Here is a 26,143-nt window from a genome sequence, read left to right as displayed (position 1 = left end):
TCTATCACAAGAAAGGGAAGTAGAGTTTTTGTAGTTAAGGGTGGTTTCTTTTTGAGCTAGTGGAGATATTAGATTGTATCTAGGTTTTTCACTTTGTATATCATTGTTTTGGGGCTATTCATGTTAGGGGGAGTAACATTGTTTTTGGGTGTTACATTTTTTTTGATATACATGATTCTTGTTTCTTGTGATTCACTGTTTATTGATTTATATTTATGAGTTATTCATTGATATATGTCTTTATTATGTGTTGTGTGAATCATACAAGAATGTTATACATGTTGATTTACTGTTTTCTGTCACATATGCGTTTATGCGTTTGTTGAGTGTTTCAAGAATATACTGGTTGATTCAATTGAGCTGCTATCTACACTTGCAACTAATGGATAGTAGTTAGGATTAAATTTGTGTTTATGAACATTATTTTTGTAAAGGGCTTTTATTGTAAACTTTGAGCTTTTAAGTTGTGTTTTGTCACGGATTGCCAAATGGGGAGTTTGTTAGGTTCTAAAGACTTAGGATTTGATGTATTTAGAACTCTAATGTGTAATGTTGGCAAACCATGATCAAAAGAATATGTTTAGTCTTGTTTAGGCTTGTTCAAAGTTATATATTTTATGTATAGTTGGAATCGAGAGGCTGTAGATGCATTGGTGCATTTCGGCCTGGCTCGATCGATCGAAAGTCGGCCAGAATGTTTTTCTGTAGAATTTTCCAACTCAGCCCTAACTCATTAAACATTTTGGGTTTTCTATTTTTACCCTAGGTATAAAAGGCAAAACCCTAGCCACGTTTTTGAGAGTTGCTCTGGTTGTATTGTAGCTCATACATTGCGGTTTGTGTGAATCTCTTGTGTGATCCTTGAGGAGCTTTCCTTCACATAAACTTAGGGTTTTCTAGGTAGAGAAATTTTTCAATACCTTGATGATCAACTCAGTTACTGCTATTGAAGTTTAAAGAATAACAAGCGTGGGTGCTTGTATCTTGTGGAGAATCTAAGAAAGAAGGAGTCCGCGGATTCGGAGCTTGCACGTGATTGTGTCAGTAAGTTCTACTGATGGGTAGCATTAGGAAGTCAAGTGGGGAGCTTATAAGTCCTTTTGTACAAACTTCGATTCTTTTGCATAGTGGATTCAAGTTTACCTTGAGAATAGTTAGGTCAAATTCTCCCCAGGTTTTTACCGTGTGGTTTACTGGGTCATCATATATTGTGTTAATTATTATTCCACTACTTTATATTCTTGATATGATTGTGTGATTGTGATAACCTAAATTTACATAACTTAATTAACTAGGTTAATTTGGTTAGTTTAAGGGGTCTAAAACCGTTTAGCTAGCACTAACAATTTGAGCGTCTCTTGGGCCTACCAAAGGACCTCTAACACAAAGGAGGATACTAGTCTTTCTTACCAAATTGATTTGACTAAGGCTCTACCTGAGTGGCTCACAATTGGTTTTTTAGCTTCTACTAGTCAATATATTGAGCAACATATGGTTTTGTCATGAAAATTCAATTCAAGCTTGGATATACATGGTGGAATAGAAGTGAAACATCACACACATAGTGGACTTGATCGTTTCCAGTGGTGCTCTGATAGCTGGGATGGTTATAGCATTTGCAATATTGTGGATATGGAAGGGAAAGAGAAAGGAGGGAGCTGCAACAAAAAACTTAGCATCAATTAATGAGGATCTTGAGAAAGGAGCAGGACCAAGAAGGTTCTCTTATAGTGATCTTGTTTCAGCTACCAATAACTTCTCAAATGAGAGGAAGTTGGGTCAAGGAGGTTTTGGTGTTGTTTACAAGGGGCACTTAGCTGATTTAGGTATGCTAGTTGCTGTGAAGAAAATTTCAAGAGGGTCTAAATAAGGGAAGAAAGAATACATAACTAAGGTGAAGATCTTTAACCAACTTAGGCACCGAAATCTGGTACAACTCATAGGATGGTGTCATGAAAAAGGTGAGTTCTCACTTATCTACGAGTTTATACCAAACGGTAGTCTTGATACTCACCTCTTTAGGAAGAGGACTCCTCTCTCTTGGGAATTGAGATACAGGATATCTCTAGTTTCAATGTCAAGCTTGGTGACTTTGAGTTAGCTCGATTTATGGATCATGAGCTAGGTCCCCAAACAATCGAAGTGTTTGGAACTTTAGGATACATGGCTCCAAAATATTTAAGAATGGGTAAGGCTAGTAAAGAGTCAGATGTGTACAGTTTTGGATTAGTTTCCTTAGAAATTGTTACTGGAAGAAGGTCAATTAATCCAATGGGAAAAGATTTTGAAATGGGTTTGGTAGATTGGATTTGGAATCTTCATGGGAAGGGGGACCTTCTTTTGGCTTTGGATAAGAAGTTACAAACAAATTTTGATGAAAAACAAGTAGAGTGTTTGATGATCATTGGACTTTGGTGTTCTCACCTTGATCAAAATCTAAGGCCGTCCATAAGGCAAGCAATTCAAGTTCTTAACTTTGAGGCAACAATGCCAAATCTTCCAACAGATATGCCTGTACCTACACCAGCAAGAATTAGCTTTTGTGAAGCATCGCTAAGTACTACAAGTCTTTAACAAGGTCATTAAATATATTCACCATCTTTGTTTTTAAGCATTGGTATAGTATTAGTTTTTGTCTGTATGGAATCGATTTGGGTTTAAACTCAGTTGTTGAATTACAAGTGAATTAGTCATGTGGTTAAATTTATCCAATTATGCAAATTTCCTATTCATAAGAAACAATTTAAGATTGTGATGACAAATTAAACAATGTGTGATTAATTGCACAAAATCAAACACAATGGAGACAAAAATCTTGGAAAACTAATGTAAAGACTATTCCAAAGGAGAAACCATTCAAAGGAAACCTTCTATTAGGATTTTAGTGTGTTGGCATATTTTCTACCAACTTTACATATAATTGTCAATTACTTAATTTCATTGTAGCATTTACATTTGTGGGTTTATTTATCAAGGGTTGAAGAGGTTAAGAGCTACAATCTATTGATTCTCAATGGAGCGAAAATTGTAAGGGTTAGGCAAAGTGTTAGGTGAGCTAAGCATTTTGATAGTCAATTGCACTAACAATCTTTCCTCTCTCTTTGCCTTTCACCTCGGTCGAGTGAGATTGCTAGAACTTGAGACAAGTTTGTTATTTCTTTCTCTTATGTACTTATCGTTATACCTCTTTATATATCAAATTTTAGGAGAGGAGATTAAAACTAGTAGACACAAACAATTCTTTGAATTTCTTGTTGCTATTTGGTGTTTTGGAATCATGGGAGTAGTCACAAAATCTTTAAGAAGCCTTATGATATCCATTTTTTATCCCAACAAGTAGGACTAAAATTGGGCTTGAAATAGGCAGATTATTGGGCCTTTTACATTGCTAATTTTTGTTGATTTACACAATTTCAACTTACCGAGATGGAGTCGAGGTAGCTTGACCAATCGAGAAGAATTGAGTTGCAATCAAGCTTGTTATTGAAGAGGCAAAAACTTCTCTTTTCTTGAATAGTTCTTGAAAGGTTTTTGTGTCTTCAACTTGATCTTAAATTACTACTCTAAGACACAATAAAACTCACAATTTAACACACAATGTGACATGGTTTGCCAATACTAATACAAAATCATCAAGTTTAATGCATGTGTCAAAGTGTTGAAATATGATTATAAAACTTTTCATTTCTTATACTTCTACTCACTAGCTTGATTATATAATCACGATAGGTAATTACAATGAATAGAAACACTGATTGAGATGATTAAACAGGGGAACATGGCATTAGCAGTTTTAGAAGAATGAAAATCAATGAATGCCAGCATAGTCTGATGTTCTAACTTCTAACACCTTTCTGAGCTACACGAGACAGCGACAGCTATAAACAAAATTTTGCTAATACAGGTTTTAGTTCTTAATTCGATTCAATGCAACCTACCTCATTTGCCAACAACAGATGTTTTGAGCCACCAATATCTGGGTTGGAAAGATATGCTGTAATTGACAGCTACAAATATTCACGAAATACCCAAAGCTACAAATACCCAAAGCTACAAAATTTCGACAGAAAGGTCCACAAAATCTAGAACAACTTGATAGAATGTTTAGGAATGTTGCAGCAACTGGAGTACCTGACAGAATCGAGATTCAATTTCTAGAAGAGAACATTAATAGTGAAGCAAGTAGCAGTTATGAGTAGAACTCAGGATCTTTAACAGACCCTGCGATGGTGGTTCTTCGTGATTCCATTGCTAATTCCATTCAGGGGAATAATAATTAGTAGTTGTCTTTTTTGTTTTTGTTTTTTTTTATAATATCATGTAGTACAATTTAAACTTGAGTTATTGGTATGTATTTTATTATCTTTTTACATTTTTATGTAGTACAATTTAAACTTGGATTATTGGTGTGTATTTTATCATCTTTTTACATTTTTATTTTGTGCTTCATGATGATGAAAATTATTTAGATTTAATTAGTATTGATAAGAAGTCATTAATGGTAATAACAAATAATTATGACACTAAAAAAGAAAAATTGCCCAAACATTATTGAAATAATACCAATAATATATATTTATTATTATTATTATTATTTAGTAAGTATATGAAATAGTTGATTTAAGTATGAAATAAACTCTCTTATATATACATTGTCCTTTTTGGTAATTTATCCCTCAAATTGCAACTTTTATAAGTGCTAGCCAAACAATCAGTTTTTTTTTAAAAGCACTTTTTAACAGCTTTTACCAAACACTCAACTTTTTCAAACTCCACTTTTTCATTATGCACTTTTACAAAAAGCTCAACCAAACTCACCCTTAGCTCTATGTAACTTATCTCTCATTCCCTTCCTCAGAAGTTGGTACTGTGAGCTAGGTTCAACCAAGGAAGTCAATTCCATACCGTACCGGCCGGTACGGCCGGAATTTATCGTACCAGTGCCTCTACCGGTACAGAAATAATGTTGTTTCGTTCCGAAAAATATACCGGCCTTATCGGGTCGTTTCAGCTGTACCGGAGACTTATATCGAATTTCAGCCAGTAAATTCATACCGGACCTGAAAAAGAAAAATGTTTCTTTCTCACTCTTACCTTCCACCGGTGACGATCTCTACATTCTCGACGTCAAGTTGGGTTCGTGGACTGATTTTGGCTGCTGCTACTTCATCTTCATCTTCTTCTCCCCTCTCTCTCTCTTTGTGTCCGTCTAACTTTCTCTTTCTCTCTCTCTTTCTCGGTTTTTCAGACCTCTCAAATGATATTTAGCACGCCCAAGAAATAGACTTAACAGCTAGCATGTTTTAAAAACCATTCAAATTGATACTTACTGATAGTTGTTACTTTACAGCTAGCATGATTTGACTTTTCTTACCAAATGAATTGAAATTTTAAAAGCCCCATGTGGCAGATTGGTTTTTATTTCTAATACAATATAATATTAATTTGGGTGTTATTATTTTTTAATAAATGTATCTATTACTTTTTATTGGGCTTGGATTATAATTTTTTTTTTTTTTGAGAAGGGGCTTGGATTAGAATTACAGGTTAAGAATCGAGTCATTGACAATATGGTTATATAACTTATATTTATGAGATTTAACAATAAAACTTAAATTAGTGAATATATATTTATTTATAGCGGTAAACCCAAAATGGTATACTGGTATTGACCGGTACCTGAAATATATCGTACAGCTGGCCAAACCGGTATAGCCTCCGGTACGGTATTGACTCCCTTGAGTTCAACGCATCAGAGTAATGATTAGAATTTCTGAATCCAAGCAATTTTTTTACAATCATGAAGTGTATATCAAGATTATCAAAAAAAAAAAAAAAAAATGAAGTGTATATCAAAAGGTAAGAAAAGTAAAGAGTAGGAATATTAAAAACCATTAGCTCTAAATTAGCGACGAAAATTAAGATTGTATTAAATCTTTTAAACATTGTCTTGTCTAACCGGCCAGGCTTTGGTAGTCATGCTCTTGCAAATTTGTAATACTATGTGTTTGATGAATTCGGATTAGCTTAACAATAACAAGTCATATTAATTATTTTGTCCTTTTTGTTCTATTATATAATCAAATGCTGTCTTGAAGAGAACTGCTACATTTATCCATAAAATTTTCTTAACAAATTTTAAGTATACAGTTGTTACTGATTTTAATTTTAACCCATCAATAAAATTATTATTTTAAAAAAAACTTTTAACCCACTATTAAAATTACTTTTTTACCTACTTGTTACTGTCAATAATAATTTGTCATTTATGATTTGTTATGAAAGTGTTGTGAATATAGTATTTTTTTGTTTTTAAAAGTGACATTTCCGCTCCTTTGTTTTAATAGTTACTTCTTGTATTTGTCATTAAACATTAAAAAAAAAAAAAAAAAAACTTCAAATTAACATCAGATAGAGCGGGAACATTATATGGGCTTCATTTTCATACAAGTATTCATTATTGAACAAATTGAATGGTGCAAGATGGGAAAGTCTTGAAGCATGAGTTACTTAACAACAGTGGGCCTCTCATTTCCTCACACATAATACATTGGACCATCAAGAACATAAGGCCAGGTTGTTCTTAATATTTGGGCCGGTCTGGCTTTTACCCAATGTATGAAGAGCCTATCCATTCTACCTAACCCAATAATGTTTTTTCCCCTTTCTCCTTATTCTTTGGTAAATTGTTTCAAGAGTTTCAAAATAAAATTTAAAATTTAAGACTATTACCAAAAAAAAAAATATATATATATATATATATAATTTTGCTAATTTTAAATTGGATTGACTTTTAAAATCATTTAAATTTGAACCTACACGTTGTTTGAAGTTTGATTTGGTGGTTTGGTTTTGCATTTGATTGAGGGTTTAAATTAATAAACTATTATTTTAGAAGTTTAGGTTTGATTCAGAACTATACATTTCTATGTAGTGTTTTACTGGATTAATAATTTGAGAAAATTCTACTATTAAATTACATGTTCTCTTTATTTTTAACACTTATGCTAAATTTCATGTTAATAAAATGTTATTTACAATTCAATTCTTAAACTCATATTTTTTGTGATTTTAAAATACAAAAACTTAATATTTAAACATTTAATGATGAAACAGTTATTGATCCATGATCATCTCAATTAGGGGAAATTATTTACTGCAACGGGTGAACCACATTAGCAATGTTTAATCGAGATTAGTGAAAAGCTGATTCCAAATTTGTCTTTATCAAAAGTCATGAAGTAAGGATTTTGTGTTTTTCAAGCAAAGGTATAAAAGCAATCTTAATGCACATTTTTTAAGACTTTTTTAGTGTCTTGCGGTGTACGCATGTGATAGGAGATTTCCAAACTCTCTAGTGTTAGCTGGAGATCAAAGTTCATGTTTTTCAAAGATCTGGTGATGAAAGTGAAGTTACTTCATCCGATTAACAAAGAGTTGCTGGAGTGAACTTTTTAGTGTATACTTCAGGTTGTGAGCACATGTTCACATTTAATAGAGTTTACTTGTAGAAGAGTCTGCAGATGACTTCCTATGGCAAATTTGCATTTGGTGACATTGGATGCCAGTTTGATAAGCAAACAAGGACATGGATATCTGCCAAGGAGCTCTCCTGCTAGTTCAATTTCCATCTATTAGCCAGATGCAAGGAGCTCTCTTGTGTTGGAATAAAAATGGGTTGTGTTGAACAAGAAATATTGAAATTTAATCCATTTCACCTACATCAAGGTATGTAAAATTTAAAGAAATTAAAAAAAAATTAACTACGTCCTGTTATATATACACAGGCCTAATGGCCTTTTTAGACCAAAACATTCCTAATTATTGTATGCTACGATATTTCGAGACAATTAGAATCATCCTCTTGGTGGTTGTAGAGAAAAATATAATTGTAAACTTTCAAGCATTGATATCGAATATACTTCTAGATCAAATCTTCCAATTCTGTGAATATAACATAAAAGAAATTTACCGTAATATATAAAAATTAAAAATATTTGATTTATGATATAGGGTTAGTTTCCATCGGCAATTGGAAATATTTTCTTTTTCAGAATATTTTTAAGCAAGCCGCCTAGTTTAGGGGTCTAACTGTCTAAGTCCTTTGGATTATATGTATAACAATAATGCTAGTATCACACATTTTTTCACACATATTTTGCTATAACTATTCTATGCTATAGATTGTGAGTGGTGGAGAAAAAAAAAATGGTTAATCGACCATTTTAAAAAATTTTAATACCACTTTAATAAGAAATATAAAAAGAAACCGAAAAAATTAATTATTTTTTCTTTTTCCACAAAAAATTAATTTTTTTTAAACCAATACTAGCTTAGAAGTTAGGACATTTGTTAACTTTCTTTTCATATTTTAATGGAGCAATCCTGTGTGAGGCCATTTGTAAGTCGTCAACGACAAAATGAACCTCAAATTTGGAATTCACCTAAAAAAATAGAGTGAGAAAGATCCGTGGTGGAAGAAAAAGGGAGGTCAAAGAAATTATAGTAGTCAACAACCAATGATTTTTTTTAGGACAAATTACAGCTTACTTACTTGTAGTTTGACTAAAATTTAAGTTGCTTATCTGTAGTTTGAAATTTGACATTTTATCCACTTGAGGTTAGTTCGGTTAGATTTCCTTAACTCACATCTGTTAAAAACATGGCTAAATATGTGATTTTGCTTTACTTTTATGTTTCCCTTCTCTAAAAATACAAAAAATACATAAAAATACAAGATCAAATAAGATTAAAAAGAATCTATCGAAATATTTGCATCATGAGATTTCAAATCACAGATAGACAACTTACATTTTAGTCAAATCTCAAGTGAGTAAAGTGTTAAATTTTAAATTACAGGTAAGTAACTTAAATTTCAATAAATTACATGTGGGTAAGTTGTAATTTGCTTTTTATTTTTATTTTTTTTATTAAGTATAATTTGTATTTTTAATAGATGCACCCTTATGTTCCAAATTCTTAGCCCATTACCAGCCTTGCCCAAATAGCCTAGAGCCCAGCCGAACTAAAAAAAAATTAAAAACCCATTAACCCTTTTAACCCACGGTACATGCAAACCAAATTAAAAAAAAAAAAAAAAAAAAAAAAAAAAAGAAAAAGAAAAAAGAAAAAAGTAAAAAAGAAAGAGTCGAGAGAGAGATTGAGAGAGATAGAGAGACACATTGATCCATTCCTCTGCACCGAACAAGACAGAGAGACACAAGTGGGTCCAATTCCAACAGGGCTAGACCCAGGTCAATTTTTTAAATCATCAAGGCCCATTTTGTAAAGGAGTTTAATTAATATTGTTTGTAGTTTTTTAAAATATGTATAAGTGAAAAAATGTGTAATATTTAAAAACTAAAAATGAGTTATTTGACAACTATACCAAACGGGCCCAAATATCCCCACTTATAAGTATATATATATATAAAAAAACACTTTATTTCATTTAAAAAAAAAAAAACACTTTATTTCAAATGCTTGATGTATTTTATTTGAAATCATATACTATATAGTAAAAGTTGAGCTTAGAAGCCGTGGTTATGTCAAGTGGCTGCATCATATTGCAGAATTTTTTTTAGATTTTTAGATTTTTGTAAAAAACATATAATTTTCTTCTCCTATAATTTCTAAGTTAATAAATTTCTTAATTTAATTACAATTAAAATTTTTTCGTCTGATCCATCTAATCCTTATTTAATTATCATACTACATGTAAAAGAAAACATTTATATATATAAAAAGGTAGCAACTATATTATGAAAAAAAAAAAAAAAAAAGCAACGTGTATTATAAAAAAAATATATAATTTTTCTTCTCTTATAATTTTTAAGTTGATAAATATCCTAATTTAATTACAATTTAAAATTTTCATTTGATCCATCTAATCCTTATTTAATTACTATACTACATTTAGAAGAAAACATTTATATATATATATATATATATAAAGGGTAGCAACCTATATTATTAAAAAAAAAAAAAAAAAAGCAACGTGTATTATATATATATATATATATATTTTTAAAGCAGCAACATATTGTTATCTAATCCTTCTCAGATTCTTCATTAATCCATCTAAGTCATGGTTGTGCCAAGTGGCTGCACCATATTGCATAAGTTTTTTAATTTTTTTTTAATATTTTTAGATTTAAAAAAAAATATATATATATATATATATAATTTTTCTTCTCCTATAATTTCTAAATTGATAAATATCTTAATTTAATTACAACTCAAATTCTTCATCTAATCCATCTAATCCTTATTTAATTACTATATAACACATAAACGAAAACATTTATATATATAAAAAAAAGGTAGCACATGTATTATAAAAATAAAATAAAAAATAAAAACAACAACATACTGTAATCTAATCCTTCTCAAGTTCTTCATCTATTCTTTTTTTATATTCAATAAAAAAATAAAAGATAGCAAGTTATTTGTTTATACCGATTTACGAAAATTGTTTTTGGATAAAGTAAAAAAAAAAAAAAAGCTTCTTTTTTTTGACAAAAGAAGTTTTTGTTTTTTATTTTTTATTTTTTATTTTTTATTTTATTTTTATCTCCTCACAAAACAAAGGGATTATAAAAGAATTAGCTAAATAGGAGTAAGATTACACCACCTCTTTTTCTACTATAAATGTTAAATTCAGTTCTTTTTTCATGCATATACACAAACATGTAACGTGATTTTTACTTTCAATTTTTTACTTTTGATTATATAATTGTAATTGATTTAGCTATTATTTTTTTTAATAAAATTATACGTTTTATGAGTTTATACTCATGGAACTTAAAACTTCAAATTTCAGTGTCTTCTCTCGTACTTTCAAGGAAAAAACTTAAATTCTCATGTGAGTCTCTCAACTTCAAAAATTTAAATGTTTAGTAATTTAGATTGTTCTTAATTATTGAATTGAAGTTTCCACTTAAATATGATTTCAATTGTTGTTTTCGATAGTTTTTAACTATTAAATTTAAGGTGTATCCATTTAAATGCATGTGATTAATTGAGACTTAAAGTTCAATGTATTATTGAAAGAGCAAGACTTAGGTATAGTATTTAAGTGTTGTTCCTTAAATTTCATTTCTTAAGATTTTACCATGTAGATTTTTTCTCATAAAATGGAAGTGTATGTTTTAGTTAAGTAGTCACATGCCTTAATCTTAAAAGGAGAACCTAAAGAACAACACTCAAAGTACTATGCCTAAGTTTTGTCCTTATTGAAAATCATTTTATATATATATTTTAGATATTTCTACCATCTTCCATTCAATATATATGTAGGGATAAGGGCCCAAAATCATATATATGTGTGATTGGTGATCTTTTACAAGAGATTACAAGAGATAGAGAGGAGTTCAATTTCAAGGCTTAATGAAGAATCTTTAACAACAACAACAGGTACATATATGGAGGTCAAGAGAAAATATAAATGGAGCACAATTTATCACTGATTCCATTCAACGGTCCAGATTGTGCCTATTTATTTATTAGTTATTGTAGGAAACCATGAAACAGCAGTGGAAGCCAAGGATGGTGAGATCAACGGCAGGAACAACAAGCAGTTGTGGGAGCACAAAGTCCGGCAAGCCTCAACCTCTTTCTGTATAATCATTGAATCCAAATTTTTCTCTCTCCATTGGTTTGGGCGTCTAGCTTTGGCAATCTAGTTGCACATGAGTTTTACGTGAGCTATGGTTTTTTTTTTTCTTTTTTTCTTTTTTTCCTTTAATCATAAGAGTTAATGCCTAAATTACTAATTTTTAGGGTGTAATAATGACATTACTATGGGTGTTTTTTGACACTTAGATATAATAGTAATCAATAGTCCATAAAAAGTGTAACTTGAACCCATCTATATATATATATATATATGTATGTATGTACTTTATGATACCTTAGTCTCACACTATATGCATTTATTATATAATTTAAAAGTAAAATATTCATTTATTTTAAAGTAAATTAATTAAAAAAATTATTTAGATATGAATTTTGATTAAACCGTGCATCGCATGAGCATAGTACTAGTACTTAAAATATTTAAAGCACTATTTGATTTACACTTTTTTTTACATGCTTTTTGTCAAAATGTCAAACACATGTACTTAACATTATTAAAAATTTCCATGCAAAACGAAACATCCAGGGAAGTTTAAAGGCAATCAATAAAGACAAATATGCCTATCGAAAAAAAAAAAAAAAAAAAAAAAAAAAATGAAGACAAGCATGGACCAGAAAAACTTGATTAAAACAATCGGGAACTATTAGACGACGTGTTGATTCGTTTTACCTAATTGTTATATATATATATATATATATTTAAAGAATTGTTTTATATTTCATTCCTTTGCGTTGTTGACCCTATTTTGCAGGCGATGAATTTGCATTATCCTATATTTTATGATATCATTTTTCATTCATTCACACTACTTGAGCATCATCAGGCCTTTTTATTTATTTATTTATTTTTTTGACCCTATTTTGCTGGCGATGAATTTGCATTATCCTATATTTTATGATATCATTTTTCATTCATTCACTCTACTTGAGCATCATCAGGACCTTTTTATTTATTATTATTATTTTTATAGATAATTATAATATTCTGTTAATTTAGAATAATCTTTTCTACCTAGGTCCCTAAGTATTTATATATGAAAGATGTCAGTATTTAAGGTACAAGGTTCTTAGCAGAGATAAGTAAATTGTTTTCAAATTTATTCATATAACCTTGACATAAAAGTTCAAATCAAATAGCTAGCTTTGTTCTCCCACAAATCTCTCTTTTCCAAGCCATGGCTACCACTTTCTACAACTTATTCACGCTACCGCTATTCTTCTTCCTTTTTCTTCTTCCCTCTGCTCATTCATCAGTTTCATTCAAAATTACTCGCTTTGATCCTAATGCGTTAAATGTAATATATCATGGAGATGCTGTACCTTCAGTTGGAGCCATAGAGATGAACAAAGTCAATTATGTGTGCCGTGTTGGTTGGGCCACCTATGCGGAGAAGGTGCCACTCTGGGACTCCAATACAGGAAACCTCGCCAACTTCTCAACTCATTTCTCCTTCATTATTGATACACAAGGCAGTGCTAATTATGGTCACGGGCTTGCATTCTTCTTGGCTCCTGTTGGGTTTGAGATCCCTCCAAATTCAGTTGGTGGCTTCCTGGGCCTATACAACACCACAAACAGTGATTCATCAAAGAACCAACTAGTTCACGTTGAGTTCGACTCTTTCGCGAATCCAGAATGGGATCCTACATTTACGCACGTGGGAATTAACAACAACTCAATTTCTTCTGCTGTTGATACCACTTGGAATGCCAGTTTCCACAGTGGAGATACTGCAGATGTGTGGATTACATACAACGCTAGTACCAGGAATTTGAGCGTTTCTTGGACTTACCAAAGGACCTCAAATACTCAGGAGAATACTAGTCTTTCTTACCAAATTGATTTGAGAAAGGTTCTGCCTGAGTGGGTCACTGTTGGATTTTCAGCTGCTACTGGTTATTATGGAGAGCGACATACGCTTTTGTCATGGGAATTCAGTTCAAGCTTGGATATAAATGTAGCAAGCGGAAAAGAAGCAAAAGGTCATCGACTAATAGTGGTTCTGACAGTGACCAGTGGTGTTCTGATAGCTGGTGTGATTATAGCATTTTCAATATTGTATATATGGAAGGGAAAGAAAAAGGAGACAGAAGAAACAACAAACTTAACATCAATTAATGATGATCTAGAGAAAGGAGCAGGGCCAAGAAGGTTTTCTTATCGTGATCTTGTTTCAGCTACCAATAACTTCTCAAACGAGAGGAAGTTGGGTCAAGGAGGATTTGGTGCTGTTTACAAGGGATATTTAGCTGATTTAGATATGCTAATTGCTGTGAAGAAAATCTCGAGAGGGTCTAAACAGGGGAAGAAAGAATACATAACTGAGGTGAAGATCTTTAACCAACTGAGACACCGAAATCTGGTGCAACTCATGGGATGGTGTCATGACAAAGGTGAGTTTCTACTTGTGTACGAGTTTATGCCAAATGGTAGCCTTGATACTCACCTCTTTGGCAAGAGGAATCCTCTCACTTGGGAAGTAAGATATAAAATATCTCTTGGATTGGCCTCTGCGTTGCTTTATCTTCATGAAGAGTGGGAGCAATGTGTGGTGCACCGAGATATCAAAGCAAGCAATGTCATGCTAGATTCTAATTTCAATGTCAAGCTTGGTGACTTTGGGTTAGCTCGACTTATGGATCATGAGCTAGGTCCCCAAACAACTGGAGTGGCTGGAACTTTAGGATACATGGCTCCAGAATATTTAAGAACAGCTAGGGCTAGTAAAGAGACTGACGTATATAGCTTTGGAGTAGTTGCCTTAGAAATTGTTACTGGAAGGAGGTCAATTGATCCAATGGGAAAGGATTCCGAAATGGGGTTGGTAGATTGGATTTGGAATCTTCATGGCAAGGGGGATCTTCTTTTGGCTTTGGATGAGAAGTTACAATCAGATTTTGATGAAAAACAGGTAAAATGTTTGATGATCATTGGACTTTGGTGTTCTCACCCTGATCGAAATCTGAGGCCCACTATAAGGGAAGCAATTCAAGTTCTTAAGTTTGAGGCAGCAATACCAAATCTTCCAACAGAGATGCATGTTCCTATGTATCGTGTACCTACACCAGCTACAATTAGCTCTAGTGAAGCTTCCGTGAGTACTACAAGCCTTCAGCATGGTCGTTAAACGTATTTACCATCTTGGTTGTAATCATTGTTATAGTATTAGCTATTGTTTGTATGGAGTTTGTTAAGGTTTTGACCCTTGTTGAATCACAAGGGAATTTACCAAGTGGTTAATTTATCCAATTATGTAAATTTCCAATTCATGAGTAAACAATTTAAGCATGTGATGAATAATGAAATAATATTTTACTAATCGCACGACATCAAACATAATGGAGATAGCAATGTGGTGACGTAGGGGAATTCAATGGAAAAAATATTCCATAGGAAAAGTCACTGTTGAGAATACTTCTGTTAAGATCTTAGTGTGTTGGCCTATTTCGTGCCAAAATTTACATATAATTGTTGTGTACCTAATTTCTTTGTAGCATGTACATTTGTGGGTTAATTTGTATTGGGTTGAAGGGATCAAGAGCTAAAGAGTAGAGTTGCAAGTTGTTCAATCTCGGTTGAGTGAAATTTTAAGGGTCAGACGAAGTCTCAAGCAAGTTGAGCATTTTGAAAATCAGTTGCATGGCAATTAATCTCGCCTCTCACCTTGGTCAAGTTCTAGAAATTTAGACAAATTAGTTATTTCCTTCTCTGTTGTACGTTCCTATTCTTGTACTCTGTATATAACCCTTATTTCCCAGGAAGTTCCATACCCAATTTCCCATTTTGAAGAGCTAGAGAGCAACCTAAAACCCTAGTGAAAACACTCATTTGTTCTCTCTACCTTCACCCTCTCTAATGCATCCAGTTCTAGACTAATTCATAGTCTATCAAATTCTACGGTTGGAGATTAAAACCAATACACACAAAGAATCATTCAAAGTTGGAGTGGCCAAGGACACTTTGTCTTGCAATTAATAACTCAATTCGTGGATCCAGTGAATGACAAGAAGAAAAGATTCAAGAAATCAGGTACTAGTAGAAGCTTGAAGCTCAGTTACATATAGTCAATACTTAGCATGGAGGGGTTTATTTTTATTTTTAAAGTAATTTGAACTGCAGCTATTCTTGTTTAGTGGGTCATTTGGTGCTATAGGTCACGAAGAGTTCTTTGCTCAGTTTCGGGTTTTTCTCTCAAGAAACACTAGGTACGTTTGGGGTGCTTGTATGTGATTGGGATTTGTTGTCGTGTTTCTATATCTATGCATATGCTAATTGGCTAATTACATTAACAATTGGACTTAATTTGTTAGTTAGTTAAAATTGACATAAGCCATAAAATTGGGGTCTAAATTGATGAGTCCGACCTTCTCCAACGAAGAAAATCCACTACAATAAAAGATCTCAAAAAAACAAAAAATTTCTGGACTCTACATCTCGTAAACAACTTACATCTAGTAGAAGTTCTAACACCTTTTTGGGACAAAATTGGGAAATGCCCCGTTTGAGCAAAAGAAGCAGCATTATGCCATCTTTTCCAAACTAAATAGGAAAATGCCCCTCTTTTGTAACTCGATTTTCTCAAAATCGAGTTATAAAAAAAAAAAAAAAAAATTGGAGCCCTATAGCAGCGTTTTTAAAGACCTATAGTGACGTTTTGTAACTCGACTTCCATAAAATCGAGTTATAGGCAATTTTTTTAATTTTTTTTTTACCTATAACTCGATTTCATATAAATCGAGTTAAAAAACGCCACTATAAGTCCTAAAAACGTCACTATAAGCTCTTAAAAAACACCGCTATAGGGTCTAAATTGATTTTAAGAAACTCGATTTTCAAAAGAGGGGCATTTTCCTATTTAGTTTGGAAAAGAGAGCATAGTGCTGCTTTTTTTGCTCAAACGGGACATTTCCCAATTTTGTCCCACCTTTTTGAGTTGCACGAGACAACAACAGCAATAAGCAAAATTTTGCTAATATAGGTTTTAGTTCTTAGTTCAATGCATCCAACCTCATCTGCCATTTGCCAACAATGGATGTCTGAGCCACCAATATCTAGGTTGGAAAAGTAATTGACAGCCAGATTATTCACGTTTATACATGCTAATATTGTTCTTAGCTCTATGTAACACATCTCTCATTCTGTGCCGTAAGCTAAGTTCAACGCATCAGCGTAATGATTAGAATAAAATCTGAATCCAAGAAATTTTTACAATAATGAAGTGTATATCAAAAGATAAGAAAAGTAAGAGTATTAAAAACTGTAAGCTCTAAATTAGCGCAGGAAATTAAGATTGTATTAAAGTCTTTTAAACATTATCTTGTCTATCCGCTCTGGTTGTTATCTTCTTGGAATCTTGTAATATTATGTTAATGAATTCGGATTTGCCGAACAAGTCTTTTTTTTTTATAGAAGAATCTGAACAACAAGAAGTCATTATATAATCTAATGCGCGTCTTCAAAGTTACGTAGCATTTAATTCTTCTATTTGTTTTATTTATTAGTTTAACTTATCATTAAAGATTAACAAACTAGAAATTAACATCAGATGGAGCGGGAGAGTAAGATCGATGGATGCAAGCCTTTTGACTTTGCAGGTGTTGGAACTTCATTTTCATGCAAGTATTCATCTAACCCAGTAATGTTTAAGAACATATAACCATTAACCCAGTTATTTATTTATTTTCTTCTTCTTATTCCTTGGTAAATAATTTCAAAAGTTTCAAACTAAAACTTAATATTTAAGACTATTACAAATTTAAGTTTTAAATTGGATTGACTTCTAAAAATCATATATGTTTAAGCCTACATTTTTCACCACCGCACACTTTTAATGCGATGGTCACTCTACAAGTATAAATACTTGTGGAATGTTGGGGGGGGGGGAAGGACCGGAGTTTAAGTCTCTAGGAGGGACCTTTACACACATATACACTTAGATTAGGTTAGAGTAGAATTTCTATCTTGTATATATATATATATAAGCCTACATTTTTCTAGTTTGATTTGGGGGATTGGTTTTTGGATTTAATTGGGGTTTTAAATTGATACTATGAAGTCTAGGTTTGATTTCAAACTATATATACATCACTTTTTATTTTTATTTTATTTAGATTAATATTTTGAAAATTCTACTAACGAATTACATTCTCTCTTTGTTCTAATAACATATGTCAAATTTCATTTCAATAGGATGTTATTTGCTATTTAATTTATAAATTTATATTTTGTGTATGATTTTAAAATACCAAAAAAAAAAAATCAGCATTAAACATTTAATAATGAAATAATTACTGATCCATGATCATCTTGATTAGGAAAAATTATTTAGTGCGCTTGGTGGACCATATTAGAAATGTCTTTTGGAGTAACTATTTGATACTTTGGGAACAATATTCTCTCATTTCATACTATAGTGGATCTCACTAGTAAAATTCTTAAATTGTTTATTTGTTTTGAGATATGCCTAAGATATAGAAATATACATCTTAAATTTAAGTAGTTCCATAAAAAAGTAATTTCAAGACACTTATCAAATAGTGGATTGGGTTGATTCATTATTTTAAAAGTCGTAATATTAAACAAATCATTATGTTGGGTTACACATGCGAGTGAAGTCTCATATTAAATAATAATAAGTAGTTAATATAACATAGGCGAAAATCATATTTTCGTCCCTACATTTTTAGGCGATTCCCAATTTTGGTCCCTTTTAGTCCCTATTTAGAACAACGCTATCCATTTTAGTTCTTTCCGCCAGTGCCCTAATGGCAAAATCCTAGCTGGAAAATGGAAATATTAAAATAATAATAATAATTTTATTTTGACATTAAAAAATGCCACGTCAGCATTTAACTTAAAAAAATTAATTTATTAATTTTAACTAAATAAAAAAAATAAAAACAGAATTAATAACAAAAACAAGAACACAAACAACAAAATTTAAACACAAAATTTAAATTTAAGAACACAAAATTAAAAACCAAAATCACAAACCCAGAAAATAAGAACACAAAATTAAACTTCAGATCCACATCAGATTAAACATGAACACAAAATTTAAAACCCAAAAAATTTGAACAAGAAATTGAAACCCAGCCATCAAGAAGAAGAAATATTGGAAGGTTTAATTCCATTTCTTCTCCAAGCGATCAAGAAGCCGAAGCCTCACAACAAATATAATAGAAGCCACTCATAAAACTCAAACCGTAGCTACCATTTGTTAAACGCAGTAGAATTGTTCAATGGGTCATCTCATAGGCTAACCTAGTCTGAATTTCAGCCACTAAATACACCATAAACCCAAAACCCCACAAACCCAAATCGGAATACAACAGACACCACAAACCCAAAAACCTAGATCAACATAGACCACAAACCCAGAAACCCAGATACACCACAAACCCAGAAATCGACATACACCACAAACCCATAAATCAACCTACACCACTGAGCTGAGAGATAAAGAGAGGAAAGAGAGAGACTTACCGATCTAGGAGATAGAGATAACGATTTGTGAGTTACCGCCATGGAGACTTACCGATAATTGAGACTTATCGCCATGGACTTAGAATAAGTTTTGAGAGTTTTGGAAAAGAGAAAGGAAGGTTTAAGAGTATTTTAGAAGGTAGGGAACCGGTTTAATTTTAACTCTGTTCATCTCTGCAATCCTAACTCCGATTTGAACTTCTGGGCTGACCCTTTTGACTATAATAGACCTCCGATCGTAGTTTGAATCTTGTTTGAATTAATTGGTTGTGACTATAATAGACCTTTGTTTTTTTCTTTTTTTCTTTTTTTTTTTTAATTTCTGGGTTTGTGTTCTTAGATCTGGGATTGTGTTCTTGTTGTTCTTGTTCAAGACATACTTAGATCTCATTTCATGTAATTTTTAGTTTTTAATTCTGTTTTTAAATTTTTTTTATTTAGTTAAAATTAATAAATTAAAATTTTTTTTTAATTTAGATACTGACGTGGCATTTTTTAATGCCAAAATAAAATTTATTATTATTATTTTAATACTTCTGTTTGCCAACTAGGATTTTGCCGTTAGGGTACTGACGGAAAGGACTAAAATGGATGGCATTTTTCTAAATAGGGACTAAAAGCGGTAAAAATAAAATCTAAGGACCAAACTGGAAATTGCTTGAAAATGTAGGGATGAAAATGTGATTTCCGCCTATAACATAATATAACACATACCCATTGGGTTTAGGTTTTTTGGGTTAAAGTGTATCTCTATATAATATATTAATTATTCAAAGAAGCTCCCCAATTTGTTTATCTTCTCAATAAGTGGTATTAGAGCTCATAGTGGTGTGGAGCAAATGTGGCAAAATTATTGAGGTTCCTTTTGCTATTGAAGTGATAACAGAGTGTGTGTACTTGAAACCCTTTCGTAAATGGAGTAGGGTATCTCCCTTTCGCAATTGGAGCAAGGATGGTATATTTGCCAGTGGTGCTAGACAACGATGAAATGCCACAAAAACGATCTTGGAAAAGGCCTAACAAAGGAGTGATATTTGTCAATGGTGCTAGACAACGGTGAAGTACAAGGTTCATATGGAGATAAAAAAACGTGTTGGGTTGACACGTAAAGGCCCATGGATGATGCACTAGTGAAGGGGAAGACCCATTAGTCAAGGAGGAGCGAGTAAGACTTGTTTATGGCTCACAAAGAGGTCTTAAAAGCTCATAGAAAGACAGAGACTCACATGTGAGAGGAAGATTGTTGGGTTGCACGTATGAGTGAAACTCCACATTAAATAATAATAAGAAGAAGAATGAGTAATTACTATAACATAATTGAGTACATACCCATTGGACTTAGACCTTTTTAAGTTAAAGTGTGTTTTTATATGTTTTATTAATTATTCAAGGAAACTCTCCAAGGTATTTATCTCCCTAATACATTCTATTAAAGTTGTTAGGAAAATAGAATGATTAGAATGTCGACTTTGAGGCTCGTTGAATCGTCTCCTTAAAGAAGATATTTACCTGCACTCTAAGAACCCTAGCATTGGTGAGTGTAAACACTCCCCAGTTGCTATTTTACATTCTAAACTTCAAAAATATTGCTCCATCTGGGTATGGGTTCTTAAAAAATTTTAGAACCTATGAACAGTGGGTTCTTATATATAGAACCAATTGTTCACTTGGATGTAAAAAAAAAAATATATATATATATATATACACCATTATTTTAATTGAGAAAGGTGGAAAGAGAAGAAGAGAGAGAAACATTATTTTTTTATATTATTTGATATTATAGTTTATATTATTTTAATGAGTTGTATATAAAAATAGAAACTTGGATGTTGGATAAGTTGTAAAATGAGATGATAAAATAAATAAAGTAGGTTTTGAGATAGTAAAATAGAATTTTTTTAGACTCTCAAATGGGAATGCTCTAAAAGGGTTTGCTAACTTGTTATTGGCACATTGTCTTTAGGATACCACAGAGCTTATGGATTTTACAAATAGCAATTATGAAGAATTCTCATGATTTTTTTTTTTCAATTAAATATGTAAAAATATTTATAGGCAATGAAGAGACAATTAAAAAATAATGATTTTCAAAACACAATAAATAACTATTACTAATTTTTAATGATTATTAACTACAAGTGAATTACACTAGGCTACATAATTCTACAAAAACTCAAAATTTCAATCTATCTGACTTGCACTTCGCTTAGTGAACCATCTCACTCAACTAATTGCAAGATCAGACCTTTAAACAGTCTTAAACCAAAACTTAAATCAATATTAATTTGCAAGACATTTGCTCACGTACGGAATCCATAAATCCGAACTTCATTTTATCTTGCACGAGAGCAATTCTTAAACAGAAACTTCCCTTATGTTTAGGTGCTGGTTTTGTGTGTGTGTGTGTGAGAGAGAGAGAGAGAGAGAGAGAGAGAGAGAGACTTATATACACACACACACAATGATATTAAATATAAATTTCAACTTTTGTGCTTCATACTGTTTCCTTTGTAAAATGATTTTTTTTTGCAATAAACAAAAAAGCATTTTCAATCTTAAATAGGGTAAAAAAAAAACACTTCAAAACAAATAAGATGTTTTTATTATGGATTCTTTGACGTCGCACATTCAAAGAAAAATTATTGTGCGCGATTTCTAATATGAGATCAATTAGAAATAGTTGTGATTGAAAGCCAATTGAGTATCATTTTGATAGATCACAAATGATTGAGTATAAATGTATTAAAAATACAATTATTTTAATTTATTTTATATTTTGTTAATATTAAATAAATTCTAGTTTTATTTATGACATATTAGTTTATTTTTGAATGATCAATATATATATAAATTTTTTTTTCATGCTCTGGCTCACTAAGAAATATTCCCGGCTCCGTCCCTGAATGGAGGGGACAATGCCGCTGTATAATCTGAAGAATCTTCTCTAAAAAAAGAAAATAAAAAATAATCTTAAGAATCTTTTGAATTTGCCAAAAACTAGCTCTAAAACCGAAAACATGTGAACATTAGATATTTGGGGGCTGTTTGATAACGTTGTTTTAATAACGTTATTTGTATTTTTTGAAAATATGTGTGGATGAAAAAGTGTGTAGAAATACGTGTAACGTTGTTTAAAAACTGAAAATATGTGTTTAAACACATGTACTAAACAAACTCTTAAATTTCAAAGCACATTACGACAGCCACTACTGTCATTCTGTTTAGCAATGTCCAAACAAAAGATAAGAAGCCAAATTATTGTAACGAGTTGAGTTGTTGAGGCAATATATATATATATATATATATATGAGATGGGTTCAAGTTACACATAGTGTAACTCTTTAGAGTTACACTTTTTTTAAATCATTGGATTTAAGTAGATCCAATGGTAAAAAAAAGACACTCATTAATGTTAATATTCTGATTAGTATCTCATTAATTATCCCTTATTTATTACATTCCATACCTATCTCTTAACCTAAAAAACACAAAAAAAGTATACGTCTCTATCTAAGGCTACGTTTGGTAACAATTTTTATTTTCTATTTTCAAAAACTTGTTTTTGAGAATATAAAGAAAAAACTTTTTTTTTTTTTTGAAATCAAAAACATATTTGGTTAGTTGAAATTAAAAATATAGTTTTTTGAAGAAAAAAAATAGAAAATACTAAAATATGTTGTTACTATAATTTGAAATTTAATGTTAACTCATTAAATGAGAAAGATTCATTAAATATAATGCGTGTTTTTATTGACTTTTGAAAATTAGAAACTGAAAACAGCATTTTGCATGATTTCAGTTTCCTTTACAAATTGAGTTTTGAAAACAGTTTTTGTTTTCTACCCATTTTGAATTGCTAAACAAGTTTTTTAGTCTGAAAAATAGAAAATTGTTTTTGAAAACAGAAAATAAGGAGAAAAAACAATTACCAAACATACTCTTAATTTTTTTTCCCACCGTTTCTCAAAAAAAAAAAAAAAAATCCTCCACTACATGCTTCTCTGTCTCTCTGTCTCTTACTCCTCCACTGCTCTTCCACCTCCACCACCGGGTTGTCGGCTGAAAAAAAAAAAAATGCCGCTGATTGCAGAAGTGGTTAGTTTCCCACTTTTTTTTCCCTTGTTATAATTTCTTAGATAGAACTATTTTATTGTATTCAACTATATTGTAGTACAGATGTGGAAAATTTTGGTGGCTATTATGGTTCTTTTTATATGCAATAGTGGTCTTTCAGTTCTTTGTATATGAATGAGTGTACACTACTTTTACACAGACTATTCCTTCATTCAATTTCACATGTTGCTAAATTTTTATTCCAAGTTTCCACTGACAAATATTACTACTTATCTTAATTAAATATGAAAAAAAAAATGGAGATAAATAGATTTGTTCTATCAAAACTTCAAAATACTCTATGAACCTATCAGGGGCTGAATTTATGTTGAATGGCCAGCAATATGTATGTTTAATTGTTAAAAGGAATTACCATTTTCTATAAATGGTCCTTTTCTGTCCAGCACCGTAATTCAATTTGAATAGTTGTGGTTGTATATATTTCTGAATAGTTAAAAGGAATTACCATATTCTATATAAATAAAAAATTAAAAGTTCTTTTTATATGCAACTGTATTTTCCGAAACAACTTGCTATTGACTAAATCTATTGGGTCTTTTAGTTCTTTTTATCTGCAATAGTAAATATAATGTATCAAAACAGCTGCTACATGTGTTGACATAACCTCTATTTTTCTATTGAGTCATCTATCGTTTTTTAATCTTGTAAGATAACAACACCTTATGAAAGCAGTAGAACTAACTTGCTCTAATTTTTTAAATAGGCTCTTAAAGTAAGATTTATTGCTTATAGCTGATTGTGAAAGACTTAAAACAAACACTTCATTTTGCAGGGAAATGTTAGAAGGCTCACTGACAAACGTTTTGATGGGAATACAAAATGTATTATAGTGATTATGGAGTAGCAAAAATGATCTTTAGACCTCTGCTTCGCTTGGTATTGGAGTGATTATGGAGGTTTGAGAGTGATTATGGAGCAGCAAACGCTATTGTATCCGATGTTAGTTGTTACTGCTAAATGTATTTATGTTAGCTGTACACTTAGACTCCAATTGATTAAATAAAATCACTTCTTCTTATATCAACTTTTGTAATTAGAGATGTTTGGATTAAGAGATGTTGTAACTATGCTGCCTATGAAGCTGCTAATTTTTTTTAACATGTGTATTTTATCTTTAGATTAAAATACGATTTTGTTTATCAATTTCTATAAGTGAAAGAGTCCTGAATCAAGATACAGACAGGTTGCTAATGCATTATAGGAGAACATGTTGACCATGATTAATTGAAAACCATCCTTGGAGACAGTAACACACTTCAGGAAAATTGTTAATAGGTTTCCTCCAAAACGTTTTCATTAGTCTAACAGATTGCTTCTCCAATATAAAATTTTATCGAATTTCCATGCAATTTAAAATCATTAAAATTATTGGCATGCTTTGATTACTAATTTTTTCTTACAACAATCTGTCTATCTCATCTTCAAAACTTTCAAAAATAATATACAATCCTCAACCATATGCTCTGAAATCCTAAGTTGTCTAAGAACGCAAATGGTTCTAAGCAAAAGTATAAACCTATACTAAGTAAATTTTCTTCTTTTCTTCATACTACCATGCAGTTTCCATGCTCCCTAGTATTATAGGGAATAGAAATAAATTATGAAACATACATATCCTGAACCCATAGTGTAAAATGATACTACTTAAATCCAAAGTAACAACCAAGTAAAGATTTCTACCATTTTTTGCTTATCACAAAAAGATTTCCTCTATGAAAAATGAGTACAGGACTAAACAAAGAGTATAGAATTGCTTAAAAATCTGAAAAAATGTGCCATAAATACACTGTTAATCACATTAAATTAAAGCAAAAGTAAATGAGTAGTTTGTAACCAAAACTATGGCTGCATTGCTACTACCCTCCATATATATGTTGTCATGGATCAAAGACTAATAGTTAAGGTTCATAGCTAGAAAATTCCAAATAGTATTCCAACATAGGTCCTTAAAAAAAAAAAAAAAAAAAACCAAAATATATTGTTTCATCATTATTAACAACATAGGTCCTTAAATATTTATATTTTAAGCTACTTGGACTCTATCAATTCCACCAAGCGAAGCTCATTTTGTGATTCTCTTCAGCCACATGTACCTAAAGTAGAAAAAAAATGTATAAGTAAATTTGAAACAAAAGATACATATTATTACAATCAAAATTAAAATTACAAAAAAAATACTAGAAAAATGAAATGAAAAAACTCACTTTATGCTAAGTCATCAATATTATTGGCATTAAACGCTGTCATGTTTTCTTTATCTTGGTAATTACTTCCTTCGCCATTATATTGTTTACAAGTACGACGATTATGACCATAACCCCCACAAAGTTGATAAGATCATCTTTTTGTTGTTGCACAAGCTAAGGATATTTCAAGCCCACCTTTAATTCTCCCACCATGACCCTGTTTCTCAGTGCTTTTCTTTCAACCTTTGGTTTGTGATACTTTTGGATCTTTTATATTCAAAGGAACATTGGGAGAGCAGTCTTGTACTTCAACAATGGCAGCTGATTCACCACTCTTGTGATGCATATTCATTTCACATTTTTATTACCTTCAAGCAGTAGATTTTCCATTCCAAAAGATTTCTTAAGGGTCTAGTCTAAGTTGGAGATGATCATTTCATATATATCTTCAGATTTTTCAGCAAGGTAAGACAATTGACTTACACAATGACAAACATGGATGCTTCATAAGGCTCTTGACATATGATGCTCATCCTCATGGCTTGATCTATATTCTACACTTTTGATTTCTTTATTTGCTTTTTTTGTCCAACGTTGTAGAATGTAGTGGCTAGGAATCTCAAAAAAAAATTTAACTTGAAAGATTTATAACATGTGCCTACAAACAATTCCCATAAACTCAAAAAGTTGGCAGTCACAT

General features: G+C 31.3%; 1 protein-coding gene and 1 pseudogene across 1 annotated transcript; both read left to right on the top strand.

Moving 5' to 3' along the window:
- Positions 1–289: 289 nt before the first annotated feature.
- On the top strand, positions 290–4,403 carry LOC136065126 (L-type lectin-domain containing receptor kinase IX.1-like; annotated as a pseudogene).
- Positions 4,404–12,695: 8,292 nt separating this feature from the next.
- LOC112006239 (L-type lectin-domain containing receptor kinase IX.1) lies at positions 12,696–14,981 on the top strand. The gene has a single exon (XM_024038534.2). It carries the CDS (start codon positions 12,813–12,815, stop codon positions 14,763–14,765), a length of 1,953 nt encoding a protein of 650 aa, XP_023894302.1. The 5' UTR covers positions 12,696–12,812; the 3' UTR covers positions 14,766–14,981.
- The last annotated feature ends 11,162 nt before the right edge of the window (positions 14,982–26,143 follow it).

Source organism: Quercus suber, unplaced genomic scaffold, assembly GCF_002906115.3.
Source record: "Quercus suber isolate HL8 unplaced genomic scaffold, Cork oak 2.0 scaffold_858, whole genome shotgun sequence".
In the NCBI taxonomy this organism is placed as follows: domain Eukaryota; kingdom Viridiplantae; phylum Streptophyta; class Magnoliopsida; order Fagales; family Fagaceae; genus Quercus; species Quercus suber.
This window is presented reverse-complemented; position numbering and strand designations above follow the sequence as displayed.

Bases quoted from the DNA above. Each gene is read 5' to 3' on its own strand.
- LOC112006239 (XM_024038534.2), top strand. From the start codon at position 12,813: ATGGCTACCACTTTCTACAACTTATTCACGCTACCGCTATTCTTCTTC.